The sequence below is a fragment of the Dromiciops gliroides genome, chromosome 3, assembly GCF_019393635.1.
Source record: "Dromiciops gliroides isolate mDroGli1 chromosome 3, mDroGli1.pri, whole genome shotgun sequence".
Lineage (NCBI taxonomy): Eukaryota > Metazoa > Chordata > Mammalia > Microbiotheria > Microbiotheriidae > Dromiciops > Dromiciops gliroides.
In genome coordinates, this window is record NC_057863.1 from 343,281,941 (window position 1) to 343,296,870 (window position 14,930).

General features: G+C 38.3%; 1 protein-coding gene across 6 annotated transcripts in view; it reads left to right on the forward strand.

The window, feature by feature from the left end:
- The window catches only part of EPHB1 (EPH receptor B1), a 745,891-nt gene extending 743,715 nt beyond the window's left edge, over positions 1–2,176 (forward strand). For all 6 annotated transcript variants that reach the window (XM_043997284.1, XM_043997282.1, XM_043997279.1 and 3 more), the window contains one exon: positions 104–2,176. In XM_043997284.1, the coding sequence (XP_043853219.1) occupies positions 104–145 (42 nt within the window). In that variant the 3' untranslated portion in view covers positions 146–2,176. The remainder of the gene's footprint in view (positions 1–103) is intronic.
- The last annotated feature ends 12,754 nt before the right edge of the window (positions 2,177–14,930 follow it).

Sequence of the window (14,930 nt, forward strand, 5' to 3'; positions counted from 1 at the left end):
AATAGGAAGAAAGGGAAGGAGGTGGAGGGAAGAAACAAAAGCATTTTTCAATTCTTCACCAATGATATTTCTTTTCTTTTCTCCTTTTGTACTCCTCCCCTAGACCCCTGTCCCTTCTCCCACATCCATTTCCCTTTGCTCATGACCTGTGTGGGGAAGGTTCTTCAAACAAATTATCCAGCGCCTGAATCTCAAGATGTCTTTCTGTCAGTTACCAAAGGACTTTGCTGACCACTGCATGGGGGATCCAAACCAAGTCAATTAATGTCTTCATATTGAAGAAGAGATGTACCTTCAATTGAAAACCTTGTTTTTCTTTTGTTTGCATTTTTTGCAAAAAGGAAAAAGAAACCACAAATTGGAAAAAAAAAAAAAAAGAAAACCTGTTTCCGTGCGTGTGAGCACGAGTGTGTGTGTGTGTCTGCATTGTAAAATGACTGTGAATTCATTTCTTGTTCATAACAGACACAAACAAGAGACAAGAACTGCAACAGCATCAACACCATCACTCCCCAGGAAGTCGGGAACTATCATAGCTGGTGACTTTGGCTTTCTGTCGGCCCCGCTGGACCCACTGGTTTCATTGGGATTGGGGGTGGGGGAGAAAAAAAGAAAGGAAACCAAACTCACAGTAGCTTGCAAACTCAGAGATGGGAAGCAGAGGGAGAGCTTTGAAATGGATCTTATTTGGGCCATGCTAGAATAGTATTGACTATTGGGATTTACTGGCAATGGGGAAAGGAGGAGGGGGAAAAAAGTATGTGGAGAATATTCTCCAACATTCCAGTAACATATAGGTAGGTGGCAAAAAAGGAATCTTCTTTTCTAACATGTGGACCTAAGGGTTTTGGTCTTAAATACTGGCTTAGGTTGTTTGGCTTCAGAGGTATGTTCATAGTTTCTGTGTTTCTCTTTACAACTATTCTCGTATTGTACCTCATTGCTCAATTCACTTTTGTAAATTCCACTTAACATTTAAATATTTTTTAATTTGCCTTTTACCTTAATCTCCTTGCTAATTTTATCTGTCTAATTAAAATGAGCAGAAGCATGTCTGGGTTTTACATAGAAATGGTGTCAGAGTGTATGTCCATGTGCCAATGGGTTTCAACCTGAGTAAACATGGAGACTATAAAAACGACCTTCCCCATTAAACTGTTCTCTACCTGGGATAAAGAGGACATTTCCCTTGACCTGTTACTCAAATTGGAGAATACTATATGAAATATTCCCACTAACATGGCCAAGAGAAGAAATTAAGATGCTACGTTACTCTGATTTCATAGAAGGCACTGGCCAATATACAAACTAAACCAATATTCTAGCCCAGTTTTGGTATATATACACATTAATTCTTGTCTTCAGTGTATACACTCCATTTTCACAAACAACCAGCTTGGTTACTTTTGTAAAACTCCAAATCATTCTACATACCTCTAAAGAACACTTTCTAGTTGTGGATATTATGATGGTGCTCACATGCATGTCTTGGTGTATAATTAAAAGGAATTATGGGATTGCCATGTTTCTTGTGTAATAAACAATGATGGCTAGAATAGTATTTTCAGTGCCAGAAACCCTCATTATTGGGAAAATTCCTAGTCATCAAAGATCAAAAGACCTTTAAAAATCTGCTAAGAAGATAAACATAATCCCTTATTCACCATTTTCACTATTTACATTCTCTTACCCCTTAAAGTACTTGCTTTCATGTAATCTTAAAATGAATGAATGCATGAATGAATGAGCGAATGAATGAGTATGGATACAAACTTCCCATCAGATTCAAAAACTCCCCTTAAGAGTCCTCTATCCCCCAAGTCCAGGAAATAATCAGGCAGATAAGCAAACTTTTCCTTATTAATTGCTTGGACAATTCCATGCACAATTTACTAATTGCCCCCAAAGACTTCAATCCATGAAGTGTCTGACAAGCCCAGGCAATGCTGCTAATCTACTCTCAATTTTCCACAGGAATGAATTTTAATTTGTCACTAAATAGATCATGCTGCATTCTTAACCCTGGTGTCCACATACTGGGCTCAGTGAAAAAACTGTCAGCTATTTGCAGCAGACAGATTGTTTGAAGGAGAAAACAGGGTTGCTTCCCCTAATTTAGTTTCTTTTAGAGGACTATAGGAATAGAATAACATTATTTAAAATGGTTTAAGGAACATGGAATAAAAATTGTAATCATGGGGAAGCATCACTCTCAATTGGGGAGACTATGACAAAGTGGTAAGAGAGGGAGGTGCCCCTAATCCCATTGCAGACCCTTCTTAAAAACTCCTTGCCAACTGCCTGAATTGAAAGCTCTGGGGGAAATGGGAACAAATCAGGATATATTTTGTCTTTGTGCAAAACATGTCAACATGGTACCTGTTGTATATACCATTTTTATATTGGAGCAGCAACAAAAGAATCCAGTCATTCTACAGTATGATAAACTGTAGGGGAAACCCACAGGGTGGCTTTACCTCCAGTCTTGTTTTAATAGCCTCTCACTATAACTCAGTCTGGCATTAACCACATTTTCAGGGTAACATGGCATGCAACATGGGCATACTCTTCATCACTAGTGTAGAATATTAAAATATAGCTTTGTATCTGCTTGTCTCCTACAAAATAGATCAGAGAAATTATAATATAATATCTCCTACTAAGCAGATCAGAGAACATAATATCCATACTTGTCCTCCTACAAAACAGATCAGAGACAGACAGAAAAAAATCAATTAATATTTTGTTTAAGAAGAAATATATAACAACATGGTCATGTGGATACTCCTCTCCTAAGAGTGAAGCTCGGGGGACTCCCCATTTCTGAGGCTTATATATGGTTTTAGTCCAATGATTACAGGGCATTATCAGTTTCAATCGTATGATATAGAAATCAACCCAGAAGCAAAAAGCAGTTTAACAATTTCAGTTATAACAAGTATGGAGGGAATACAGAAGCATCATGATAAGATTACAGGATTCCAAAAGAGGGTTTGACAAGGATAAAGAGGCCCAGATGTTACCATAAGATAGGGATTTACTATCTTGAGAGAAAAGAAGTCACTAGTTAAGAGTCTTTTATCTGCTAGCTGTCTGGGTTCAGGTCTTGAAGTTCAGCCCAAAGGACATTTTGCTCCTATTAACCCAGGGTTTCATAAAAAATACTTTTGGATAATAAAGTACCTCCATCAAATCCAGGTGATCCATATATTCATATTAACACTAACTATGTCATGTTCCTGAATTTTATTCAGGACCAAGAACTCCAAACATTAAGTATATTTGTACCAACTGATACATTAACTTCACAACACAGAAAAATGCAGTTCTTATATTGTAACCAGGTATTCATTCCTTTAAGGATATCAGAGAATATTGAGGACTAGATGGGCCATGATTGTATTGAAGGTTTATTTGAATCACAGGGAGGAAGTGGGGAAATATTTTACTTTTTAGGCCATTGGGCTAAAGGTTGTGAAAGTAAAGAGGATTCTGGAGTCCTTGAGGGCATGTCCCAAACAATTAGCCTGCCCCCCCTCCCCAGGCTTCTTCAATATTCCCATGAGAAAAGGGATGAAATAAGAAGGGGGAGGGGGAAGGAGTAAACATATGAACAGAGCATTCATTAGGCATTTAGAGTTATAAACATTCAAGTTTATAGATAACAAAGAGAGTCGTACCCTACTGAGAACACCTGAGGAAAAAAAAAATCTTGAAGATCATCATGAAGCCTTGAAATTACCTGGAATCTATCTTTTTTTCTGTGTTTTCCTTTTTTCCTACTCCTACACCTTACCTATGTATGTGTTTGGTGAAGAGGGAGAGAATGATGGGTTTGGATCTCACCCAATGTTTTGTTTGTTTGTTTTTTACTGATGACATCTCTCCTTAGAGAGTTAATTCATTCACAGAAGGCCAGCATTACCTCTCTATGGATGACTCCCACACCTACCTCCCACTGAAGAGCTACATCTACCACTTCTTGATAAGGTTTATGTTTTGTATGTTGATAATAATATTAGCAGCATTCATATACAACTCAGATTTGTGAACTACCTGACTCATGTTATCTCATTCAATCTTCTCAAGAATCTTATGATGTAGGTGCTATGTATTATACTCATGATTGCTGAGGTTGAAAGAGGTTAAGTGACTTGCCCAGGGTCACACAGCTTGTCAGTGTCATGGATAGGAATTTGATTTTATCTTCATGATTCTAAGTCCAGTCTCTGCATCTACTATTCCATTTTACCTCCCCTCCATTAGTAACAAAAGCCAAAACTGGAAAGCACTTTTTCAGGTGGTGACCAGCTCGTCAAGAGTTTTGTAATTTTCAAATATGTTACTTAGTCCTAATGTTCTTTATTTAAAAAGTGTTGAGTTCCAAATTATTTTCCTCCTTCCAGTTTCCTCCCCTCCCCACTGAGAAAATATACTATCAATTATACATATGAAATCATACAAAGGACAAGTTCATGTTAGCCATTTAACAAAAACGCAAGAAAAATAAAGCGAAAAGATCATAATTCAATTTGCACTGACTTCATAATTCTCTCTCTGGAGGTGGATAGGGTCCTTTGGAATCTTCTTAGATGAGTATATGGGGGCAGGTTAGGTGATGCAGTGGGTAGAGCACTGGCCATGGAGTCAGTAGGACCTGAGTTCAAATACTATCTCAGACATTTAACATATACCAGCTGTGTAAGCCTGGGCAAGTCACAACCCCAATTACCTCAAACATCTGGGATCTTTCCCAGTTGTCCTGATGTATATCTTGCCACGGCACTCAGATGGCTCTGGAGGAGAGCGTGAGGTTGGTGACCTTGTACAACCCTCTCTCACTTAAATCCAATTCCTTACAAGTCCTGACATCACCTCCTGATTTCATTGGTCCTCTGTGAGAATGAAGGACATAACAACAGGATGATTGTGTGTCATTTGAAATATTGGGGGAAACCTGTCTCTGTTCTAAATTATGGGGGAACTTAGCTGGGGTTTCTAATATATTGCTACTTATAAATTAGAGGCTTTTGCACCAGTTTTGGTAGAAACCATTTATTATTAATTTGACTGCATGTCTGAAAAACTTCCCCATTAGCTATATACCCAGCATGGCATCTCAGGAAGGGATGGGGGGGGTGGGGAGACTAGGGAGACCCAGCCCCAGGGAAAAAGAAGCAGTAAGCAAGTACGAGAGGCAAGTACAACAAGAGAGCCACCCTCATCTCCCCAGGGATTTTTGTCTTCTCTCAGGTAGAGGTAGGTAGTGACACATTGATCTAAGCTAATTGTTTAGTATCATTCAACTCCATTGATTGACCATGATATGGGGTATAGTCAAGGTGAGTTTCCTTCCCCTAGGAAGTCAGCAAGGTCAATCTGCATTCCTTTTGTAAAGCTGCAGGATCTAGGGAAGGGGAGAGAGCAGCTTCTGGATTTCTCCTAGAAATCTATTATTAATAATTATTTTCTCACAATTGTATTGATCATCATCATCAAATATTGCTGTTAATCTGTACAATCATCTCCTGGTTCTGCTCATTTTACTCTGCATCAGATCATAAGATCTTACCAAGTTTTTCTGAAACCAAACTACTTTCTCTCTTTTTTTACTGTCCCTCCCCAAAAATCTGTTTTGCTTCTGACCATTACTGCTCTTAATCCATCCTCTCTTTATCACCGCCCACTTCTCTTCACTGCTCTTCCCCTCCTTACTAGGGAATATAACTTTCTATATGTGATTAAATGTGTGTGTATACACACACAGTAATCATAGTCATGAATGTGAATAGAATTAACTCATCCATAAATTTGTAACGGATAACAAGAGAAATGTAATGTTTATAAGAGAAACATTTTAAACAGAAGAACACAGGGCATTAAAATGCCCTGGCTGGAGAAGACTTATTAGCTTCAGCTGATAGAAAAAAGGCAGAGGTAGCAATCATAATCATAATCAGACCAAAGTAAAAGCAAAAAACAGATACACATATAATATATGTACATATAAAATATATTATAATATATATACATAAATATAAATATATTCTTTCCTCTTTGTATCAATTCCAATAAGAGTGAGGTTCAAGCATTGTTCACCACCTCTCCCATGTCCCTCTACACTGCAAAAGCTCTTCCTTGCATGTTTCTTTATGTGAGACCATTTTCTCCATTCTTCCTTTCCCTCTCCTCTTCTCCCAATGCATCCCTTTCTCACCCTTTCATTTTTTTGGGAGGTCATCCCAACATGATCAACTCACATCTGTGCCCTTAGTCTATGTAGACAGCTTCTAATTGTTCCACTAATGATAAAGCTCTTGGGAGTATATGTATCATCTTCCCATATAAGAATGCAAACAGTTTAACTTTTTTTAGTTCCTTGTGATTTCTCTTTCATGTTTACCTTTTTTATGCACCACTTGAGTATTGTATTTGAATGACAAAGTTTCTATTTAGCTCTGGTCTTTTTCATCAAGAATGCTTGAAATCCTGTAGTTTCATTAAATATTCCATTTTTCCCTTGAAGGTTTACAATTAAGTTTTGGTTTTGTTTGTTTGTTTGTTGTTTTTTAGTGAGGCAATTGGGGTTTAAGTGACTTGCCCCAGGGTCACACAGCTAGTAAGTGTTAAGTGTCTGAGGGCCGGATTTGAACTCAGGTACTCCTGACTCCAGGGCCGGTGCTCTATCCACTGTGCCACCGAGCTGCCCCTACATTAAGTTTTGCTGGGTTAGGGGGTTTTCTTGGTTGCAATCCTTGTCCTTTGTCTTCTGGAATATTATATTCCAATCCCTTTGTCACCTTCAATTGAGGAAGCTGCTAACGCCTTATGTGATCCTAACTGTGGCTCTATGACATTTAAATTGTTTCTTTCTGATTGTTTGCAATATTTTCTCTCTCACCTGGGAGTTCTGGGATTTGGCCACAATATTCATGGGAATTTTAATTTTGGAATATCTTTTAGGATGTGATCAGTGAATTCTTTCAATTTTCATTTTACCCTCTTGTTTAAGGATATTTAGGTTGTTTTCCTTGACCATTTCTTGTAATATGATGTCTAGGCTCCTTGATCATGGCTTTTAGGTTATGTAATAAATCTTAACTAATCTCTCCTAAATCTATTTTCCAGGTCAGTTGTTGTGAAACATTTCACATTTTCCCCCTACTTTTTCTTTTGACTTTGTTTTATTATTTCTCGATGTCTCATGGAGTCATCAGCTTCTATTTGCCTAATTCTAATTTTATAAGAACTTTTCTTTAGTGAACTTTTATACCTTTTTTTTTTTCCATTTAGCCACATCTGCTTTTTCTTCAGTGAACTTTTGGGCCTTTTTAACTATTTGGCCAATTCTATTTTTTAAGGAATTCTTCTTTTCAGTATACTTTTTGGGCCTCTTTTACCAAGCTGTTAATTCTTTTTTCATAACTTTCTTGTATCACTGGCTTGTCTTTTCCCAATTTTTGCTAGAGGAAAAATTTACCTCTTCCAGGAATTCATGTTGGGCTTATGTCCAATTGTCTTTGCTTTTAGCTGTTTTCATATTGCTGTCTTTTTCTGAGTTTATCTTGTTCTTCCTTGTCCCCCTTGTAGCTTTTTATGGTCAAGTTGTTTTGTTGTTGTTGTTGTTTGCTCATTTTCCCAGCCTATTTCTTGACTTTGTGCTTTATACTAAAGTTGGGCTCTGGGTAGACATTGTTCCAAGGTTTGGGTTCTTTTGTGATACTGTTTTCAGAGCTATTTCTGAGAGTATGCAAGTTTTTGATACTTCCAAGGTAGTGTGATCCTAGAAGACATATGGTCACTACTCTCCTGGTCTACATGTGGATCTTTACCAAGGTAAATCCCCTGCACCCTTGTAGCTGTAAGCCCTAGTATTCCTCTTGATCTTGGAACTGAGACTAGGATTCCTATTTTCTTATGACTAACCACCAGCACTCCTCTCTACCCTGGAAGTGTGACCCAATAGCTCTCAATCCTGCTTTTAATGTGAGTTCAGGGACCCTGTAATCTCTTTCTGAACAGTTGTCTGACCTCCTTGCCTTCTCTGGGATAAGAGCTTCCAGTGCCTCTACCTGGGCTTCTGGCTTTCTCCCATCCTGGTGTCACAGATGTTTCCTGATGACCTCCTAAGTTGTCTTGGTCTAGAAAAAAATCTCCGCTGCTCCAGGATTTAATTTTTGGTGTTATTTTAATGTTGTTACAAGGGAAATTCTCAGAGGGTTTGGCTGGTTTACTGCTTCAACTCACATAGTACTTTAAGGTTTACAAAGCACTTTACAAAAATTATTTAATTTGATTTTCACAACAATCTTATAATGATGGTTCTGTTATTATTTGCATCTTACAGATCAGTAACTGGAGGCTCTGATAAGGTGACTTACCCAGGGGTCACAGTGAAGGTCTGAGACAGACAAAATTAAAATCCTGAGTCTTCCTGAAACTATACTCAGCCAACTATATCCTCTACCACTGAGCTGTATTCCATATTCTACCATTCACCTCAAGCTAACTGTCTAAAATCAAGCACATCAATTTCCCCTTAAAAAAAAGAAAACTTCCCCATATGTTATTTCACTATATGCTATTACATTACCAACTCTCTATTCAGAAAAAGTTCCAAATTTGACATTACCTTTGACTCACTCCTCTCTTCCCCTGGTGAGGTTTGTTGACCTGACTTTGTATTTTTACTTGGGAAGTCCAGCACTCAAGAATATAGCTAGAGGAAATAATGATGAATACATGAAATAAGAACACATGGGGTGCTGGCCTCTGACACTTATTAGAGACATATTTTCCTTGGAAAGTTACTTGAATACTCTCAGACTCAGTTTGCTCATCTGGTTAAATGCAATACTAACATAATTTACTCCAGGAGATTATTGTCAGGATCAAATGAGATAATGCATGCAAAGTGTTTTACAAACCTTAAAGAGTTATAAAAATGTTACAGAGCTAGTGCTAAGATGGTTGTTTATTTCCTTTTAGTTAGCACAGGTTGGGATAAAATTGGGATACTTTGCTACCTGACAAGTGATAGTATTTTTTGATTAGTCATGTGATAAAAACAATCAGCTTTTAGCCTGTGTGTGGCTAATTTTATAAATGGCATAACTTTCCACTTGTATTTAAAATAAAAATCTAATAAAAAAACAGCTAAGGATAGTAATATTAAAAAGAAAGAAGATAGATGTAGACAGCATTTGGGCCATAGGGAGCAAAAGATATACACCAAGATGAAAAGCAGGGTCCATGATAAATTTAAGGGTTCTGGACAGCAGTAAAGGCAGAGGTTGACCATGCAACATAAATCAAGAATACATAAATAGTAGAGTGCAAAATGTCAGGTGACAGCTAATTTCCATGCAGATAGTCATTTAGCTCAGAGATCTACATAAGCTAAGGGGAAAGAGAGGAATAGGAAGTACATAAGAACTGAAGCAACAGGTACAAAACAGGTAGGCAGCATGGGGTACCAGCAGCAAAGACAGGATTTTGATACTTAAGCATCTTGCTGTCTCAGGCTAAGCTCTTTCTATGTTCCAGTCATTCTGGTGAGAGCTCATTCTTAGTGAACCTGGCCTTAGGCATGATGCGTATAATTCCTGGCAACATCTGGCTGTCTGGGGAGTGATTACAAGGCTAGGGAGCAGACAAGGGTCACTGGAAGAGAACTTTGTTCTTGACAAGAATATACCTTTCAAGAAATAACATCTCTTAAAATAAAATTTATAAAGAAAAAATGAATAAACATAATGGTTTCATTTGGAACCTTTATTGTTAATCCTACTTTTTCTATCCCTATTGGGCTACTAAGCATTGCTGAAGAAAATCACAAAACTTTTCTTATTTGATCCATAGAATTCAATAAGCATCCAGAGGTTGAATAAGACATGGTCATTGTTCTCATGACATTTAAAGTCCAGTAATTCATTTTACACATTCATAGTATTTAATCTCATGTTGATTTTGAGCTCTCTCTAGGATATCCAAGGTGAAATATCCGGTAGACAATTGGTATTGTACTGAAGCCAAAGAGAGAAACTATACCTGGATATAGGTAGCAAGAGAGGGAAGGGTGGGAAGGGAAGGAGACAAGGGAGAAGAGAGGGAGGGAGACAGAGACAAAAACAGAGAGAAAGAGAGACAAAGACAGAGAGAAAGAGAGGTAGAGACAGAGAGAGACAGAGACATAAAGACAGACACAGGGACTGAGAAAGATGTCATGGGGCAAATTGGTGATGGTGGGGGTCCTTAGGAATTCCTCTTTAAAGAATTACACCCTCTCTCACACAAATCCCATTAGAATAAAATTGTCTTTTATTTGGGTGCTAGAGAAAGGAGACCAAGAGAGAAGTCAAGGACTTCTCTAAAGGGGAGATGGTTCAGAGACATGATTCTCTGAGATACCTATATCCTCGAACAGGGGAAAGGCAAGAGCTTTTAATGGTAGATGGGGGGGACCAGTGGGTTGACCACCTGACAAAAGAAGTTTCCCTTTGAAGGGTGGGGGAAAGCTTGAGTGAGGGGGTGGTGATCCTGACTTCTGGAGTTCTCTCTCGTCCCCTGGAGAGCCCCACCAGGCAGCAGCTTGCCTATTGGGCTTATATTCCTTACTTTCAAGGTATATCTGTCCTTTAGGCTAATAGGCCAATTTTAAACTTTAATAGTCTCAAATTCCTTGATATGTCCCAATCCATATCAAAAGAGAAAGATGAGTCAATCAACTATGACTGGGGAAAAACAATGATAGATATCTCTGGAATCTTGCCCACCCCTCTCCAAGGGAGATTTGGATTCATACCTGGATGGAAATAGAAGGGTTCACTCCCTGTTTCTCCTCTGAGAGAGGGGAGACTAGAATAGAATTATATATCTATCTGTTCCCCTAAATTTTGATGGTCTAAAGGCTAAGAAAAGAAAACTATGTACTACAAATTAAGAAGATGTCCAGTCCTACCCAGTCCTATCTTGATATTGTTCAAGCCACTACTGGGGTCTCTATCCTTTAAAGGGAAACAAGTGCTCCAAATTTACAACCAGGAGCTCAACTCCTTCCCAACAAATTCTATTTAAATAGAAGATTATCACATATAGTGAATAGTGAGTAAACCCATTTGCCCAAACAAAAAGTGAATAGAATTCAGAGCCAGAGTCAGAGTCAAGAAACATCTATTAAGTGCCTAAATATGCCAAGTCCTATGCTGGGGATACAAAGAAAGACAAGGAACAATTACTGTTATCAAGGAGCTCATGATCTAATGGAAAATGCAACACATCCATACGTACATGCACACAAACACAAAAGGAAGTTGAAAAGGGGAGTGTGCATTACTAGGCATAAGGGCATGATGAAGTCATGCAGCAGGAATGGGAAATTATCTGAGGAAGTGTGAATCCCAAGTTAATTTCATCTTGCAGAATGATGAGTTTCTGGAGACATGAAGCCCAAGAAAGTAACCCAGGAAGGAAATGATGAGACTCTCCTGGGTGTGCTTCCTTAAATAGTAGAAGATATGGGGAAGAGCTCTCCAAGATCCATCCCTCCAATCCATCCACCATCTCCAATGGCAGGGAAGAGCCTCAGGCACAGGAGGTGCCCAGGTGGTTGAGTTTCCAAGTTTGTTTCAAATTCTAATCAGAGTTTTTGGCAGGTTAAAATATAACATGGAAAATACACAAAGTGAGATGAGCACTCACTAGAGTGAGCTATCTCATCTCCTAAGAGAGGCCCTGATTTTACCAAGGAAAAAAATTCCCCAAGAGGCTGTAGGGGAGACAAGGGAAGAAATCAGGGATATACTGAGGATCTAGCTTTCTATTACCTATTTGCCTTTCAAAGTCTTTCACTTTACCTAGTCTAGGGACAGGAAGACCCTCTGGTTTTCTGGCTGAAACGGAAGGAGTTGTTATTTGTATTCAAACTGAGCCAGTAAGAGGCCAAACAACAGCCAATCAGGCTTGGTTTGGGACCCATTGTTGGCCAATCTATGAAAGTCAGAGTGACTTGGGTTTAGGGCATGGTTCATGAATCCTAAATCATCTCATGAGGTTTCAGCCATCAAAACTTATAATCCTTTGGGTAGAAGACCCCTAAATAAGGATATGATTCCCTATGTGGGAGAGGAAAGAGAGAGGGAGGGGGAGGGAGACAGCAAGAGGGAGGAAGTTTCATTACCCAACTGAAGTTTAACAATTGTGTTCCCGGTGGGGCAGTTCTTACTCAGTGTTAGGTGGTTGTCTTTCATTGATTGATTGATTGATTGATTGATTGATTGATTGATTGATTGCTGACATCTGGGAAAGATCTTAGCTTAAAATGGCCAAGATCTCCCACTGCATCCAGGTCATCTCCAGTCATCCTGATAAATATCTTGCCACTAGAGCCAGATGGCTCTGGATCAGACAGCGAGGCTAGTGACTTTGCACAACTCTCCCTCACTTAAATCCAATTCATTGGAAGTCATGACATCACCACCTGATATCATGGTGTTCTTTGAGAAGGACAAACACTAACTCTTTCTCCAAAGTTGGTCCTGAAGAGAGTCTGTAACTACATATGTCCTCTTTTGGAAGCTGGAATGAAGAATCCCTATTCCTCACAATGTGGAGTCATCATTCTCTTCACCAATAAGGAGAGTCTTATGTAAATGTCACAGGCTTGAAACCCAGGTTACTCACACCCACTCTACCCTCCCCCCACCACCCCACAAGATCATGAGGAAGTTGAGCCATCAAAAGAAACTGAGGTGGAGCAATCAGACAGGTGGGAGAAAAGCAGAGAAACAGTATAGTATTGTCATAGAAACTTAGCATGAGGAGGACAAGATAATCAACAGTGTCAAATATAGCAGATAGGTATGAGAAGATTGAGGACCATGGGGTTTGGCAATTTCTGAGATCCTTCCTAACTTTGATTAAAAGCTCCCTGTGGACAAAGATGTTGCTCCAAACATCTTTATTCAACTCAGTATTTACTGAATGAATGCAATTAATCAGAGTTAATTTTACCTTTGTCTTTAAGCTAAATAGATAGGAAAATTGCCTTTATTATTTATTCAGAATTCATAGTACAGTGACAAAACCTTCTCTGAAGCTCATGTTCATAGGCTTCTGGGTTCTATCTACTGGCTTCACTTTTGAATTCCCTCTGGTTTTTGTTTTTTACGTTGTCTGCTTATAAACTAACCAAAAGGCAGGCATTATTTTACCTTAAAATCACTTCCTCTCTTCTGAGTTCCTGCCAGAAGTTAGTTGAGCTTATTCTTATTACTCCTAGTCCCTCTTGTCTCTGATTTTTTTTTTGTCAGAAGGAAGGCATTTTATCCTCCTTACCTAAGAAAAGGAAAACTTACTTCTATCAATGTTTTATTTCCTTAGATGGACCTCATTTAAAATGAGGTTCCTATTAACTTTTCCTCAGCAGCTGCTTCAGTTTTGCAGCTTTCTGATACAAACTATTTTAGTAAAAGTATTTCAGCTACAAATCCAAGATTTTACCAAACTTCATAAGACAACATTTAAGCAGAGTTTTTTAAAAAGATTTAAAACAGGCTTAAAATGATTTTGTCACAGTTCCTACATCCAGTTAGTAACAAAGACCAATCAATTCTTCTTTAAGAATTTCTTGGGGGGGGGGGGGGAGAGCTTCTAGGATGAGCAGTGGATAAAGCACTGGCTCTGGATTCAGGAGGACCTGAGTTCAAATCCAACCTCAGACACTTACGAGCTGTGTGACCCTGAGCAATTCACAACCCTCATTGACCTGCCAAAAAAAAAAAAACCACACACACACACAAAACCCCCCAAACCCCAAAATCCCAAGAATTTCTCTCATCTTTCCATTCTTACTACTATCATATGTTTAATCCTTGCACAGTTAGTTAGCCCCACCAAAAGCAATAGGTGGCAGACTATTAGGGTGCTACAAAATACACAAATACACAGATATTATAATGGACAAAAGTCACATTTAAATAGTATTTTCAAGTTCAGTTTGCTCAAACAATAATGCTGTGGCATAGGGAATTGACAGTATTATTATTTGTAAAATATATTTTAATAATACTGCTTGAACTTTTTATGATTATAATTTCCTCCAATATCTCTCTCCATTCCCTTCCTAGAGAGACATTTCATAAACAAAATAGTATTTTATTAAAGACAAAAAGAAAAAGAAAAAAAGAGGAAAAGTCAGCATAACTGATCAGTACATTTTAAAAAAAGCCTGAAAATATTTACTGGGTACAAGACTTGTAACCTCTCACCTCTGCAAAGGGGTGATATGGGAGTATATTTTCATATAGTGCTATTGGGGCCATGCCTGTAACATTCACTTTTCTGTGCGTGGTTATTTCTCCATTGTTGGTGTCATTATATATATTGGGGTGTTGTGTTTGGGGTTGTTGTTTTTTTTGTTTTTGCTTTGCTTCCTTCACTCTGCATCAGTTCATGTATATCTTTCCATGCTTTTCTGTATTTGTCAGAATAATCATTTCTTACAGCATAGTAATATTCCATTTTAGTAGAACTATTATTATTCTCATTTTAATGATGAAGATTTTGAGGCTCGGAAAGATAAGTGACTTTGTAACAATCACATAGCCAGTGAGTAGCAGAACCAGCATTTGAATCCTGATCTTCTTATTTTAAATCCCACATTCTTGTCACTGTAATATACCTCCTTTCATGCATGGGTTACAGTAGTAGGACATGATTAGATTCTTTTGCAATTTAGTCAAGCAGCTGTTGTCACAGGAGCAATGGGGTCAGTTCAAGTCATAGTGGTATGACAGAGACAAAATTCAAGATTAGGAAATACAATATCCACATAGTTTCAGAAAGTGAGAGAAATTTTTAAGCAAGGTCTCAAGTAGTGCTCCAGGGGGCAGCTAGGTGGTGCAGTGGATAAAGCACTGGCCCTGGATTCA